Source organism: Ceratosolen solmsi, unplaced genomic scaffold (genome assembly GCF_000503995.2).
Source record: "Ceratosolen solmsi marchali unplaced genomic scaffold, CerSol_1.0 scaffold10, whole genome shotgun sequence".
NCBI classification, from domain to species: Eukaryota; Metazoa; Arthropoda; class Insecta; order Hymenoptera; family Agaonidae; genus Ceratosolen; species Ceratosolen solmsi.
In genome coordinates, this window is record NW_011948412.1 from 27,300,210 (window position 1) to 27,315,544 (window position 15,335).

At 24.3% G+C, this 15,335-nt stretch overlaps 2 protein-coding genes across 2 annotated transcripts in view; one reads left to right on the forward strand and one right to left on the reverse strand.

The window, feature by feature from the left end:
* On the reverse strand, window positions 1–11,487 carry LOC105366687 (pyrroline-5-carboxylate reductase 1-like). The gene is made up of 5 exons (XM_011505212.1): window positions 10,672–11,487; window positions 5,369–5,689; window positions 2,710–2,889; window positions 1,762–2,076; window positions 1–792 (listed from the first exon to the last, which is right to left on the reverse strand). The coding sequence occupies exons 2-5, from the start codon at window positions 5,537–5,539 to the stop codon at window positions 1–3; spliced, it is 1,458 nt and encodes a 485-aa protein (XP_011503514.1). The 5' UTR covers window positions 5,540–5,689; window positions 10,672–11,487.
* LOC105366696 (ubiquitin carboxyl-terminal hydrolase 31) overlaps window positions 11,308–15,335 on the forward strand; it is a 21,508-nt gene continuing 17,480 nt past the window's right edge. The window contains exons 1-2 of the mRNA XM_011505225.1: window positions 11,308–11,475; window positions 12,441–13,187. Coding sequence (XP_011503527.1) covers window positions 11,308–11,475; window positions 12,441–13,187 — 915 coding nt within the window. The remainder of the gene's footprint in view (window positions 11,476–12,440; window positions 13,188–15,335) is intronic.

The following is a 15,335-nucleotide window of genomic DNA, read 5'->3' on the forward strand; positions in this document are numbered from 1 at the left end:
TCAGTAAGGGAAACTATCATAAGCGTCGTAAATCTCATCTTTGCCAATAGAAGATGCAGTGGTCATTACACTAGGAAAATTCTCTGAGGTAGAGTGCAACACTCGTCCGCTTCTCTCTCTGGTCTGTCCGTCCTTGAGAGTCGAGGAAACAGAAAACGGTAAGGAAGTCGATGATAAAGTCATGTTAACCGAAGAGGATAAGGGGACAACAATGGACTCCTGACGATCATGATTATGCTCCTGCTTATGTTCCTGATCGTGCTCGTGTTCATGTTCGTGGTCGTGCTCGTGTTCATGTTCGTGGTCGTGCTCGTGCTCATGCTCATGCTCGTGTTTATCCTTATGATCCTGAGCGTTATGTCCATGCTTAAGGTTGTTATGGTGTTCATGATTATCATGGTGGTGATACTTGAGATGATGATGTTTATGGTTGTTTATGTTGTTTTTATTTTGTTTATGGTCATTTTGACCATGATGATAGTCGCTATGGTCGTGCTTGTAATGGTAGTGACGTTGGTAGTTATTAGCGATTTTCGCCGCGTGAGCTGCCGCTGCAGCTGCATTATTTTGAGCGACCTTAGCAGCATGAGCGGCCTTCAAATTTGCATGTTGTGTTGCCTCGAAATCAATGTGTGCGTGATACAGTTGGTCCTCGATCGTTTGGAGACGAGCCTTAGCCGCACCGACCATCGCTGTTTGGGCTGCAAGTTCCGAAGCGGAGGCTGCTGCGGCTGCCGATGCGTGTTCTGATGTCGTTTGTGCTGCATTCAAAGCCGTCGTAATCACTTGGACCTATAATATTTCGTTCATTAAGTATTATTATACTAATGTCAATACATAGTATATGAAGTAGTCATGTTTACAAATTCATAAATCTTAATATTCAATAACAATTAATATATAGACATCAGCCTACATTGATAGACATAAATCGAACCAATCACATTTATAAATTTGAAGACAAATTTGATATTAGATTTTATCCCATAAAAAATATAAAGTTTTAAAGATAAAAAAACAGGATTGACTTAATAATACGAAAAAGAATGTGTACCATACATATGATATAAACGAAATGGAGTAAGTGAACTGGAAATGTTTTTTAAATGGTTAATTTTCCTAAACAAAGTATTTGAGCTCAATTCATATATATTTTACATAGTTTATTTTATTAAGTAAATTTTGTTGTTCATAATTTATTCATAGATATTTATATTTTTTTTTTATTTCTTTCAAGCTTAAATTATTAGCTTGCTCATTTATTTTTTAAGCGATATTCACAAGGAATTTCGACTCCAAATATAATTGTCCTTTAAATACACTTCTCTTCAATACAAAATTCTATAAATAATATATAAATTGATAAAATTTTCTACTAATTAAATATATAATACATTATTATTCATTTTTCTTCTTTATTTTTTGTGTATTATTCATTATTAATCACAAGTACATATACGTATTAATAAATAAAACATATTTCATTTAAAATATTAACAATTTTTAATATTTTTATTATTATAGTATCAAATAAACGTAATTTTAATAAAAATATTTCGTGAGACAACATTATCTACATGTATATTTTATTAAAAATAATCTTGATATTATATAGCAAATAAATATTTCATAATTAAAGTTTCAAAAGAACAGTTATTAAATGTATTTGACAAACCAAGTAGACATTTATCTAAATGTTATGCTCCGTATGAAGTCATATCTACAATTGTAACATTTGCGCGAATTCAACGATAAGCTTACCTGGTGCATGGCTTGCTGGGCAGACTGGGCAGCTGCGGTGGCAGCCCTCTGTGCTTGTTGCAGCTGCAGTTTCTCGCTTTCGAGGGAGCGGTGCGCGCTGTAGGCCTGCTGCTCAAGGCCTCGGAGAATGATTTGCTTACCGGCAAAGGCGGCGGCTGCAGTTGCAGCACTAAGGCCTGCTGACTGACCTAGACGATTTTTTGCGACGTAGGCTGCCTGAGCTGCGGCTGCTGGCTGACTCTTCTCGAAGGTGTGCGCCTGTGCTGCTGCTCCCTGGGCGATATTAACCAAAGGTCCACCTACACTGTAGCCGATCTTCAGACATAGTTCATCATTCGATTATTTCCTCAAATATCAGCTGCCTAATATTATTATATACTATATTGCATATAAGTTTACTAATTTTAAGTAACTAAAATAACTTACTTTCGACTTTGAAGCTTTAGTCTAGTCTGAAAATTCTTTAATTTGTTTAATTTGTACAACTTCTTTTACAATAAATGATTCTTTAATGTAAGTAAAGTTTTTGTTATAATAAATAATAAAAGTCTTAATTTATACGAATAATTGTTGTTTATTTAAGCGTTCTTTGAAAAAAATTTATTTGTAAATATAATTAGTAAATAAATTCTTCAATAGAAGCTTCATAACTTTTCGATTTCTAAGTAACGAAAATTTAATTAATTTTTAGACTTGTAATATATATCGTGTAAAATCGTTTAAAAGTACTTTAACAGTAATTAAAAAAAGATTATCAGAACTACGCTAAATTAAATTTATTAAATAAAATATTTATTAAAAAATAATTGATTATTAAAATAATTATTCAAAGTTAATTAACGCTAAATGTGAATTACTTACCTGTAAAAGGCAATGCAAAAAGTATTTTTGTATAACATAAGATTAGCATTAAATAAAAAATAAATTATTCATAATATGACATATTACTTTTGGATGATGATCGCGATCACCATAACTAGCAGATGATATTGGTTCCATCTCTACAACTTGGGATGAACTATAATCTGGTGAAGTTTCAGGTAGCTGTATAAATTCATAGCCTTCTGCCGCTTGTATAACCTCTTCATCCTGTACGCTCTTTGTTGCTATTCCTTTTAATAGATTGTCCTATATGGATAAATAATTTTTTTTTTAATTTAATTGAGAATGTTTTTAATATAGGATATATTTTAAATATAATATTTGTAATTTGATTTGTGTACATAAATAAGAAAGAAATTTCTTTTTTAAATATTATTAAAAGAAGAGAAAAATACTAATAACAAATATAAAATTTGTATTAATTTTAAATATATTACAACAATTAAAAAAAATATGGAATAAAATATATAAGATAAATAAATAGAATATATGAAGTAAAATGAAATTATTTTGAATGCCTATATATTATGTAAGTATTCGTTATATATATATATATATATATATATATATTTATTTATTTATTTATATTTATCAGTAATATGATAATATAATACTTATATTATTATATTATATTATAATATTATAATAATATTATGAATATAATATTATTATATATATTGATCATAATAAAATACTGATAATATAATTATCAGTAATAAGTAGATCTTTCTTTTTATTGTGAGTGGTATTATTGAGATAATGCGAAGAACTAAATGTATTTTTATTATTACCACACCTATTAATTTATGTAATATTGTATTGTAATATAATTAAGTTTATTGATTATTTTATAATTTATTTGAGATGCTACCAAAAAATTATTATTATATTTACGATATTATTTTATAAATCGTTTGTTTTTAAAATATTAATTTCAGATTATAAAAATATATTAATCATACTACATACAATCTTTTAGTCTATTATACTTCTTTGTTTTACAATGTAAACAAGTCAAAGGTTAATATTTTTAAATATACAAACATAATAAACATATATAAACATATTGAAATTCACAGAATTGTTATGATTTTTCATTATATTTTGCGATATTATTTATATTTGGAATTGATACTTTTTTATATTTTTGATGATGTTGATACTTTTTTATTTATGTAATTTTTTATATTAAATATTTTTGTATTAAATTTGTGTAATTTACTTTTTTTCATTTTATCGACATTCTTGTAAATATTATTAATATTCTACTTTGTAATTTATTTAATGTTATCCTTAAAAATTTTAAAAATCAATAATTGATTATATATACGGATTTATAGTTATTACAAAATAAAATAAATAAATTTTTATCTATAAAATACGATTATTTATAAATAAATATATACAAGTACATTTTATATAAATAATTTGATCTAATGTTTATTTTTAGCTTTATTTTTGTGAGAATAAATTATTTTATGATATTATATGTTTACAAACATAATATTTATTCAATAATGAATAAAAAATTGAATATGCATATAAAAATCCAGTAATAGTTAATAATACACGAGGGATTAAAAAGGAAAGAATCCTGTAATGATAAATTATTATTATACTTTGAATACAATCAAATTTTTAAAAATATAAATAATTTAATACATATTAAAGAAAATTCTAAAATAAAATTATAAATATAATTTTGTGTTATGCGGAAATTATAAATGAAAAAACATTAAAATATAATAATACAATTATAACACATAATATGTATATTTTTGTGTGTATTTGGCAGGTAACGCTACTTCAGAATTTAATAAAAATCGGTATTTGTTAGATTTGACAGATTATTGTATAAAATCTTTTAGACGAAGAACTAATTTCTTTTATATTGTTTTTAAAATTGTCTAGAAGCTGTTTTCTCTGAATTCTAAATATTTAAAAAACTTGAACTACTCTTTTTAAATTAGTAAAATTTTAATTATATTTTTAAGTTGTATTGTAAAAATATGTAAATTAAATTTCTTCCATAACTAATGGATTTAAAAAACAAATAAAATTGAAATAATGACTACTACTAGTAATTTTAAAACAAATTTTAAGAAATTTTGAAAAATATCTTGATTTTTATGTGCTATTAAAATGTAATTTTCTTTAAGGTCCAATTTATTAAAAATTAAATCTAATTTAAAATATGTATTATTTTGAATCTTTAAAATTTATATTACATAATGCAAATGTGTATAAAACACGAAAAATCTTGAAAGACACATCTTAAATGTTCTGTTAATAAAATTAAAAAAGGAAGTAAAAATGTATTAAATTTGTATTCTAAACATTCTGTATTTGAGTTTTCAATATTATTTCTGTAATATTAAAAGTATAATATTTTAATTTAATAAATTTAAATTTTAATAATAAACGCTCATTAATTTATACTTATTTATAACTATAGTTATATATAATTGATATTCTTTATGATGCAACTCTTAATTATAAAAGAACTTTAAATTATTCGATTTATTATTAAGCTGTTGCATATTAAGTTTTTACAGATTTATTATTATACATAGTAAAGTACTATGTTTTACACGAGCAATAACTTCACTTGACTATATTAATCCATTTGAATAATGTTACGGCTATGTTGGATAATGATTATTAAACCCGCTGGGATCGACCAGACTCAGTATGGAAAGATCGCTGCCCACTTGAAAGAGCTCACCTCGCTAAGCAACTCCTGTTTTCGTCGATCTTGCTGATTCTGTTCCTGCTGCTGCTCTTGTTGCTGTTGTTGCTGCTGCTGCTCGATGGAATACTGACTGAGAGGGTTGAACTCAATTTCACGCGTGCTGCCAAGACTGACTCCCAGGATAATCATCAAAATTGCTCTCATAGCGTGTTTCTCGGTTAGTAACCCTTGATGTTGCTCTTAATTGTCGTGACTGCACACTGTTTAGTACTCCATCGAAGACTCGTAACTTCTTTAGAATCTCGTTGTTCTCGGTCTATCATAAAGGAGTCATGGCTCATCAGCGGGTCACGCCTGAGAAAGCCAACTTCAAGTCACTTAATGGAAGGGAAACATTTATTACGAGATGCCCAATGATTATGCACCGTCGGCACCTTTTTAACCGTAGTTTTTGTATTTGAACTAATCGTCTGTTAAAATTTCAATTTCGTTTTAAATTGTAGCTTATGTAATCTTCACTTTTTGACTCAGTAAATCCATTCTTCCTGAATTCCACCTATCTATTTTGATGGCAAGTTTTGGACTATTACTCAAAATATTATAAAATACATTTATTGTTACGTGTATACTAAACTTCGAGATCCCAGATTTTGAATTCTGAATTTTCTGTATTACTACTAATATAGTGTTAAATCATATATTATGTGTATCGAAAATTAAAGTAGTTGTACTTTATATAATTTGTAAAATAATTAAATAATTGGTGTTTCGATATCCCAAATAGAATAAACTATATCAACAAAACAATTAAACAATAATTACAAAGTACAATATACAGAAATGTTAGATTCTTATTTGAATATTCTATTATTTTACATTACTTTTATTTGCATTTTAATTTAGTATATTATTTTTATTGTATTTTATATTGTATATATATTAAAATATTTAAATATCTTGGAAAATTGTCAGCATGAATAAATGCTATCATAGAAAGCTATATAGATAATGAAAAAAAATTTGACGAAATCAACGATATCTTTATTTTTTCTTTATTTAGTTATATTATATGGCATATATAGAAATCGAATTAAATATATTTAATGTTTAGGTTTTTTAGATCGATCTTTATGAAATAAAATGTGTATACCGTTGAATTGATATGTAATAAATGTTATATTTAACCATTTATATTAATTTTATATTAATTAACATGGAATATAATTCTTCATCTAAACGATATTTAATAATTTTTTAATAATATTTAATGATATAATTCATAAATACAGCTTTAAATTTAACATAAATTTTACAAATTTATATATATAAAAAAGATTAATTCAATTTAAGTACAACGGAGTGTTATATAATATTTCATATTTAACGTATTAAATAAATGACCCATACTTTTCATACACTATTTCAAATACTATAAAATGATTTTTAAATATACATTTTAAATGTTTTTTTTTCATAAATATTAAACAAATTTTGTAAATTTCTTGTATATAATGATTAACTATATTATAAATATTTGAATTTTCTGATGATATAATTAATATAATTTATAATTCGAAATGCAACAATAGTTTAGTGTAGTACTTAAAAAGAAAGTTCACTAGTAGATATAACAAAGAAAAAAGAAATATGAATTAGCGAATAATAAAAAGAACAAAAATAGTAATGAGAAAAAACCAAAGTAGATTCATGATTGGAGTTTAACCAGAACGCAAGCACTGTTGAAAAAGAAAGTTGCCGTAACAAAAGATTAAACTGAAAAAAAATTTAGGGATCAATGTGCAATGCATAAGTAGTAAATCTATATATTGTAATCGTGTTACACAATCATTTTATAATTTTACTATCTTATATTTAATAATTACTTCTTCCTGAATTATTTAGTTCATATTACTATATTACCAAAAGAAGATCTTAAAAAGAAATAAAAATGAAAAATTATTATTCAATGAGAGAATGAAAATTAATTGATAGACCTTTTTTCTATAATTTAAAATTTAGAAAATTAAATATTTTTGCGAAAATTTCTTCTGAACTTTCCTCGAAATTATGTAGTAAAATCATAACTGCAATATGTAATTAATTAAAGTTATCAGACTTTAATTTTAATTACGTTTAAAATGTTTTAAAAAATTTCAATATATGAATTTTTGTTTAAAATACATGACTTTATTTTATTTTGTCAAGAGTTGTTGATTTTTAATTATATATAATAGAGGTTGCATGTATACTGATTTTTCCCCTAACAAGTAAATACTTTTAATAAATTTAATATAATTTCGAAAATGATTTTTTTTTAAACAAAACGATTTATTTTATATTTGCTAAATTTCTTCAAAAGATAATTTTATGTTATTAGATTAAAGATATTTTCTCTACCGAGAATATTACTACAAATTGTTACTGACAGTATTCTTATTTATTTATACGTACGAATCAAAAAATTTTAATTGTAAACACTTATTCGTGTTACTTATTAATTTAGATAAATTTTATGATATTTTATGAAAACAACCTTAATTATATAATTGAGTAAATTGAACGATTCGATGATTCATAATAATTAATTGAGAGTTAATAGTGACTTTCTCTAGTGATGCTTGAGGAATGCAGTAAAAAATTAGTCAATTATTTTATTAAAGTATGTCGTGGCGCGTTGCAGCAAAGTATCGTAAAAACCTTGTATATAGCTGAGTTTAGTATTCAACTACCGCATTCGATAAAATTTTAAGCTCTACAACAATATTAAGTGAATGGATAGTAAGACGTAAGTTATAAGGAAAGAAATAATACATAATACGATCAACAGTTTACTTACACCAATGATGCGTGATCCATAACGAAGTATAGTAATAACGAAAGTATATTAAGAACGTATAATGAGAACGTACAGATCAATTCCTCATTGGATCGATGTTATTAATAGAATTGTTTTGTCTAATATATTTAATATTCTTTACTAGTATTTCGTGAATAGATTTAGTGTTTATAATGTATTTACAAAAACGAATCAATTTTCCAAAAAACTTTCAATTTTCAGTTAAAAAATTTCGAATAAAAATTTATAAAAAGTTTCAATGATCTGCAATTCTAAATATTAGAGAAATTAGTATCATCAATTAATAATTAACACGATTGGCATAATGTATAGACTAATAAATAATATTTATGAAATTTTTATTTTAAAATGTATAATAATGACACATTTATATTTTTAGAAATATAATAGAACAGCTATAATTTCAGCAAAAAATAAACAAAATGTTAGATATTTTATTTATATGTACAATAATTTTATAGAAAAAACTGAAAAAACTTATTTATAAAAACTTACTTATTTTCTTATATTTAATAAAATAAAAATATATTAACTGAATATGTATAATTAGTATATTTTGATTTGCAGATTTACATCTAATACTGCAACCATGTTTTAATTAAAAAATGTAATCCTATTTATTATTATATATACATATTATTTCATTAAAATAATATTAACTTTTGTCTTTTAATATACCTATTTTTGTTTTCTAATATAAAATTTATTTAATCTTATAGTTCTAATTCAGTTTTATAGTGCTAATAACTTTATATCAGATAGAAATAAGTAAATTACAAAATATATTGTTGATATAAGAATTATACGTTTCAATAGTTATACAAATATACCCAATATCTGTATCAAATTAATTTAGCACAAAAATCCTATCTAGAAATCCTAAAAGAAATCCTATCTAGAATAAAATAGAAACACAAAAAGCAAAATAAGATAGTTTAAACATAATTATACTCAAAATTCTTTTAGTAAATATGACAGTATTATATAAGGCAATATAAAAGTTTATAAGATAATATAAGACAAGAGTTTATAAAAATAATCTAAATTTTATTTGGCACTCTTTGTGTTTGTTCATAATTTCGTAAAATTGAATTCTCATGACATTAAAAAAATAACATAATTTAAGAAAGTCTTTCAATTTATAAAAAAGACAAAGATTTTATAATTTTTACAAACATAATATCTTCTATATTTAACCAAAAATGTAATCGTAAAAATGACCTTCTCTTTATTAAAAAAAATTCATTTTTTGAAAATTATTTGATTATATTTTTAAGATATGTTTAATTTAAAAAATATTTATTGTACATAAATTATTTATTTTAATGAAATATTCTTTAACTATTTTAACCTTAACTAATATCAGCATTTTCCCACAATTATTAACAAGAAAAATATATATTACTATAAATAAGTCTATAAATATTACTTTATTAAAATTAATGTACAATGTGATTGTACGATGTACAATACCAGAAAAAGTAATAAAATTATAATTTATATATTTACTTTTATCATGAATAAAGGAAGGAAATTCTATTAAAAGGTTTATTAATATATATTTTTAATATATATTTGTGAATTAAATTTCACATTATACTATTTCGTAGTAAAATTTATTGTATAATTAATAATAAAAGTAATACATATTATTGCGTTATAACATTAGAAGATTTAAGAATGAGATTTAACTGTAATAATTGTATTAATAATATTTAAAGTTATAATTTTATTTTGTGTTATAATGTATTTTGAAATCATTCTATGTTCATAGTATAAAAATTACTAATCTAAAATTGCAATAAATTTTCCAATTCTTCTTGAAATATATTAATTTATTATTTTTAATTTCACTGTTATATTGTAGAAAGCATAGGGTTTTAAGAAAGAATTATAGCTTTAGTGAATTAAAAATTATTTAATTAAATATTTTTTTATATTTTATATTTTTATATATTATTTTTTATAATTCGAAAATGTAAGAAGCTATAATATTTCTATCAATTAATTATTATTTTGATCAATGAATCCGTAATTTACAACGTTTGTGTACAAATAATAAGAGTAATTACATACAATTTCTTAGATTTGCAAGGTTCAACTGCATCTTGAATAATTGTCTGTCTAGTGTTTTGTCACCCTGCTTCTTTGCCAGTCGCTGCTATGGCATTCTCTTTTCTCTTATTTCTCTTTTTTGATTATTAATATATTGCTATTAGAAAGTACATGCATTTGGCTATATATGAATGGTTGTATATAAACCAGATTTATATATATAATTAATTATATTAATGAGTTTTCTGTATGCACGATGTGTTTACTATATGTACATATTTATCAAGCTATATTTACAGTCGGTAAGTTTAATTTCATTTATTTGATTATTCTACGATCAACACTGTCGATAATAATTGGATCGATCAGGTGGTACCATATTTTCTAAGAAGATAAGTCACTAGATGGCGCATACAATACTTACAAAAATAAAAAAACCAAGGGAAAACAAATGGCCGCCAAATGAAGCAGCAGTATGGGAACGAGAGCCGCCCCACCGTAATTCTACGGTATATCGCTATATATGATATTCATCCATACACGGAATGGCAGCCAATGTAAGAGGAGAGAACGTAAGGAACGAATTATTTATTTTTCATTTCTGTGGTGAAATTCATCTTTGTGTATCCATGCTTATGTATGCATGCGTATGTAAGTCAAAACAAACAATAAGAGTGCATGTTTAACTAATAAAAAAATACGAGGAAAATCACAAAACGTATGTGATTTGCTCTGAGCATACCTATTTACGTCCATGGGTAATTTCTTGCAAGTATAACGCATGCATGCATTCGCCTTGAGTAAGTATGTATTTCTTTGCCTTTGCATCTGCTTCTATAGTTTTATCACACGGTCCACGCTTATTCAGCATTCCAAAGCATCAGTTGCATTTTGTCGCCGGACTGCGCTTGCCGATGAGAAACGTAAAGTAAACCAATGATGCGTGTATAGAGAGTGGTAAGGACGGCGGATTAATCCCAATGAAGAGGAAGATGCTGTCGGCATCCTCATATGTCGATGCATGCGTCAGCACAGCTTCGTTGCGGCTGCGGCCGTTGCGATGAACCCAACAACGCTTATCGACAATACCGTGATAAACGATAACCTAGTGCACGTCGTGGCCGGTGTAAGCGTAATGAAATCTGTTTCGGAGGGCGAACTGGGCGTGGAAGAGGTGAAGCCCGTTACTGATGTAGGAACCAAGCCCAACGCGACATTTTCTCTTGAGGTGAATAAATAGCATTCTTATTTTTTTTTATCTTGTATTTCTTCGATTTTCACGATTACTTTTTACATCTATATTCGAGACAAGCAATAATACGTTAAATGCCGTTTGTTATCTTATACTTGTATGTTATCTTTTATTATGAAAACAAGTGTTTTGTTTATTGATCTTGTTTAATTTGACTTAGTCACAAGTACTTTCAATTCACTGGCTGTAATAATTTAATGAATTTTTTCCTAAATACTTTCAGTTATTTAAATGTATTTGAAGTAGTTATATTACTATTTATGAAAAATGTTTTCAATTATTTCAGAATTTAATATTAAAGTATTAAAAAATCAAAGCATTGTTGATCAAATACATTTTGAAATATTCAAAGTACAACTATTACTTATATATTTAAAGTGCTTCTCTTATATGATAAAAAAAATCTATTTTGCGAACTTCTTTTATATATAATAATAATATTTAGATAATATCTGAAATATAAAACTTTCAAATATATTTATATACAAGATTTTAAATCATTTTATATCTGTTAATTCTTTTTTATCTATAATTTGAAAAATATTGAAAATAGTTTTTTTATATATTTTTTAATTATAAAATACATATTGCAAATTTGTTAAAATAATTTAATAAATTAATAATTTTTATTCTAATAAAAATTTAATTTTAATTAATAGAATTTAAAAAACACAATGTATAAAAATAAATAAATACTTGCTAATCAAAAATTATTGAAATTCTATTTTTTTTTAAGATTATAAATAAGCATATAATCCATATTAATATCTATCCAATAGTAATATTATTTTTCATAATCACTTCAACTTTTTTTCTAATTAAACTTATTTTAAAAATATTTTGTTCATAATTTATTAAAAACATATATTATAATTTTCATACTAATTTTCATAATATGCTATACGTGAATAAATATAAAAATCTAAAAAATATTATTTTAGGTTAATTCTTGTACAAAAACAGGAAGAAGTAATCTCAAGAGAACTTTTACATTACCTCGAATGCTGCAGATTTCCAAAAGGCGATCTAAGCATCAAGAAGAAAGAGAGTTAATCAAGGACAGCATCATGCAGTCCAATGATCATCCATCGAAGGATCAGAGTAGATTATCCTCTGGAACCAAAAAGGTTTCACACAACCACTCTTGGAAGAGTTTTGGAAGACTCATTAAAAAGATGGTTCAAAGTGTAGCGAGTGTTGGCAATCAAAACTACAAGATGGCCAATGGGGATGGTTTTGATTCTAGCATGGGAGATATACGGGTTTTACCATCTATATTAGCACACATACCTCCTGGTAGAGTGCCAGGAGTTATTGGTTTACGAAATCATGGGAATACATGTTTTATGAATGCAGTATTACAATGTTTATCCCATACAGACACTTTAGCTAAATATTTTGTGTTGGATGAATATAAAGCTGATCTAGTGGAAAAAAATAAGTTGAATTCAAAAAAGTATGGAACTAAAGGTGAAATAACAGAACAATTAGCCTTGTTGCTTAAAGCTATATGGAGTTGTCAGTATGATCCAGAAATGAGCACTGCTTTCAAAAGTATTGTTGATAAGTATGGAAGTCAATATCGTGGAAATCTGCAACATGATGCTCAAGAATTTTTATTGTGGTTGCTGGATAAAGTTCATGAGGACCTTAATCAAGCAACTAATAAAAAATACAAAATTATTAAGGTAAGTTTATTCTAATCACTTCAAAACTTCATTATTAAGAACATTGTTTCAAGCATTGAAAAATAAATATATTAGGCAATGCAGTACAAACAAAATTTTTTAATTACTTTATTTCATTTATTTAATAGTATAATTATCTATTTTTAACTATAAATATGGTTTTATCTTTATAAAATATTATTTTATTTTATTTACATAAATTAGCAATAACATAAAGAAAAATCAATTATAAATTAGATATTTTTATTTTAATTTATTTTGTTGTATAAAATTATTATATATTAGTACAAATTAATCATATGTGTATATTATAATTATGCAAAATAATTATACGTTTTACATACGCCTTATAATTTTTATGAGGAATTATTCCATTTCACTATAAATATGAATCATAAAAAAACAATATTGAAATCAAACATTGAACTTTCTAAATATATGTAGTCTCAATATATATAACAGAAATAATAAACATGTAGAATTTCCTTTGTCACATATTAGTGAAGTTAAAAAATTAGCATTTATCAATTATTTAAAATAATGAATCATAGACATTGACAAACTTACCTTCATAATAATTATATTAAATACAAGCAGTTGTAAATAACAAGAAAAAAACAGTAAGAATGGCACAAATGTATAGCTCAATATTAAAATAAAAGTAAAATTTTGTAAAAAGGTTTGAATTTATTTTCTTATATTCATTTATTTTTTAGCAAGTAAATATTGAACTTAGATTTCCCTGATTATTTAAGAAACTGAAAATTTTATTTCAGGCTTTTTGCAGAAATCAAAATTTTTCTTATATTGTGAATTTCCTTATTTTTAAAATTAAATATATTTATTTAAAACACAAGTATTAAAAAATATATAAAAGTTTCAAAAATATATATGAGAAATTTATTTCATACATACAAATTATAAATTTACTGTAATAAACGTAAATTTATGATTTTTTTAACTTTAAGGTACAATAGATAAAAAGTTATAAATTTAATATTTTAGTCAAATTTAACTATATTACATTAAATTACATATATATATATATATATTATATATATATATATATATATATATATAAGTTTACAATATTTGAATTAATGATTAAAATTTATTAATCGATTAAATTATTAGTTAAATTATGTATATTAATTAAAGCTGCAAAATTTTAAAAACTTGCATTTTCTCATAATTGTATAGCATGCAATCGATTTAGTTATTCTGTCCTGTCACCTTGCTAGATCTTTGTTTCGGATATTTTTGTTTCCTTCTATATCATCTTCTGTTTATTATTTTATTTTTAACATGAAAGAGCAGCAGATTCTTAGGATTGTTTATTAAAAAATTCTTTTAAAATTTGATGAGAATGAAAAATGGAGTAAACACTTGTATGCATGGTTCTTGCAACTGTCACTTTCAACTATTTAATTTGTTTATTTAATTAAGATTGAATGAATAATATAATAAAATATATAAAATTATTTAAATTGAAACTAAATAAAGTGAAGTCAAACGCAAAATTTATTTATATATAAAATATGAAAATTAAATAAGGTAAATTAAACATGAAAAATAGTCACGTTTTTTTTGTTAAGATTTAAATCGTGTGACTTAAATTTTTTCTATATCTAGAAAATATAATGTTACTTTCAAAATAATTTAATTTAATAAATAATTAGTAAAATAAAATTTAGTAATACAGTAATAAATTTTGTTATTTAATTTAATTTATAATGTCTGTTAAACATGTTGAACAATCTGAAACATCACGAATACAATTTTTTGGAAAGTTATAACAATGTGTGGTGTTTACGTTGATATCCAGATAATCATACTGCTGGTAACCTAACGCTTTAATCTAAATTTATTTTACGTTGGAAATAAATGAGGGATTATGAAAACCTGGAAAGAGTTTAGTGACATGAGATGTGTAAAGGAATATGCCGAAAATATGTTTAAATACTAGCATAGAACATATAGGCTCAAACATTTATTATTTTATTTCACTCGTACAGATTTATATAATACAGTATTGTATATATCCATACATTTTATTTTTATCAGGTTTATATAATTTAATCAATATAAGTGTTCGAAAATGATGTAGTTTTCATGGCTCGAACAGCCAATGCTTCAATAGCTTATGTT

Bases quoted from the DNA above. Each gene is read 5' to 3' on its own strand.
- LOC105366687 (XM_011505212.1), bottom strand. From the start codon at position 5,539: ATGAGAGCAATTTTGATGATTATCCTGGGAGTCAGTCTTGGCAGCACG. The intron at 2,077-2,709 runs GTAATATGTCAT...CTATGTCTGAAG, and splicing joins ATCGCGATCATCATCCAAAA to ATCGGCTACAGTGTAGGTGG. The intron at 793-1,761 runs GTAAGCTTATCG...GAAATATTATAG, and splicing joins CCCAGCAAGCCATGCACCAG to GTCCAAGTGATTACGACGGC.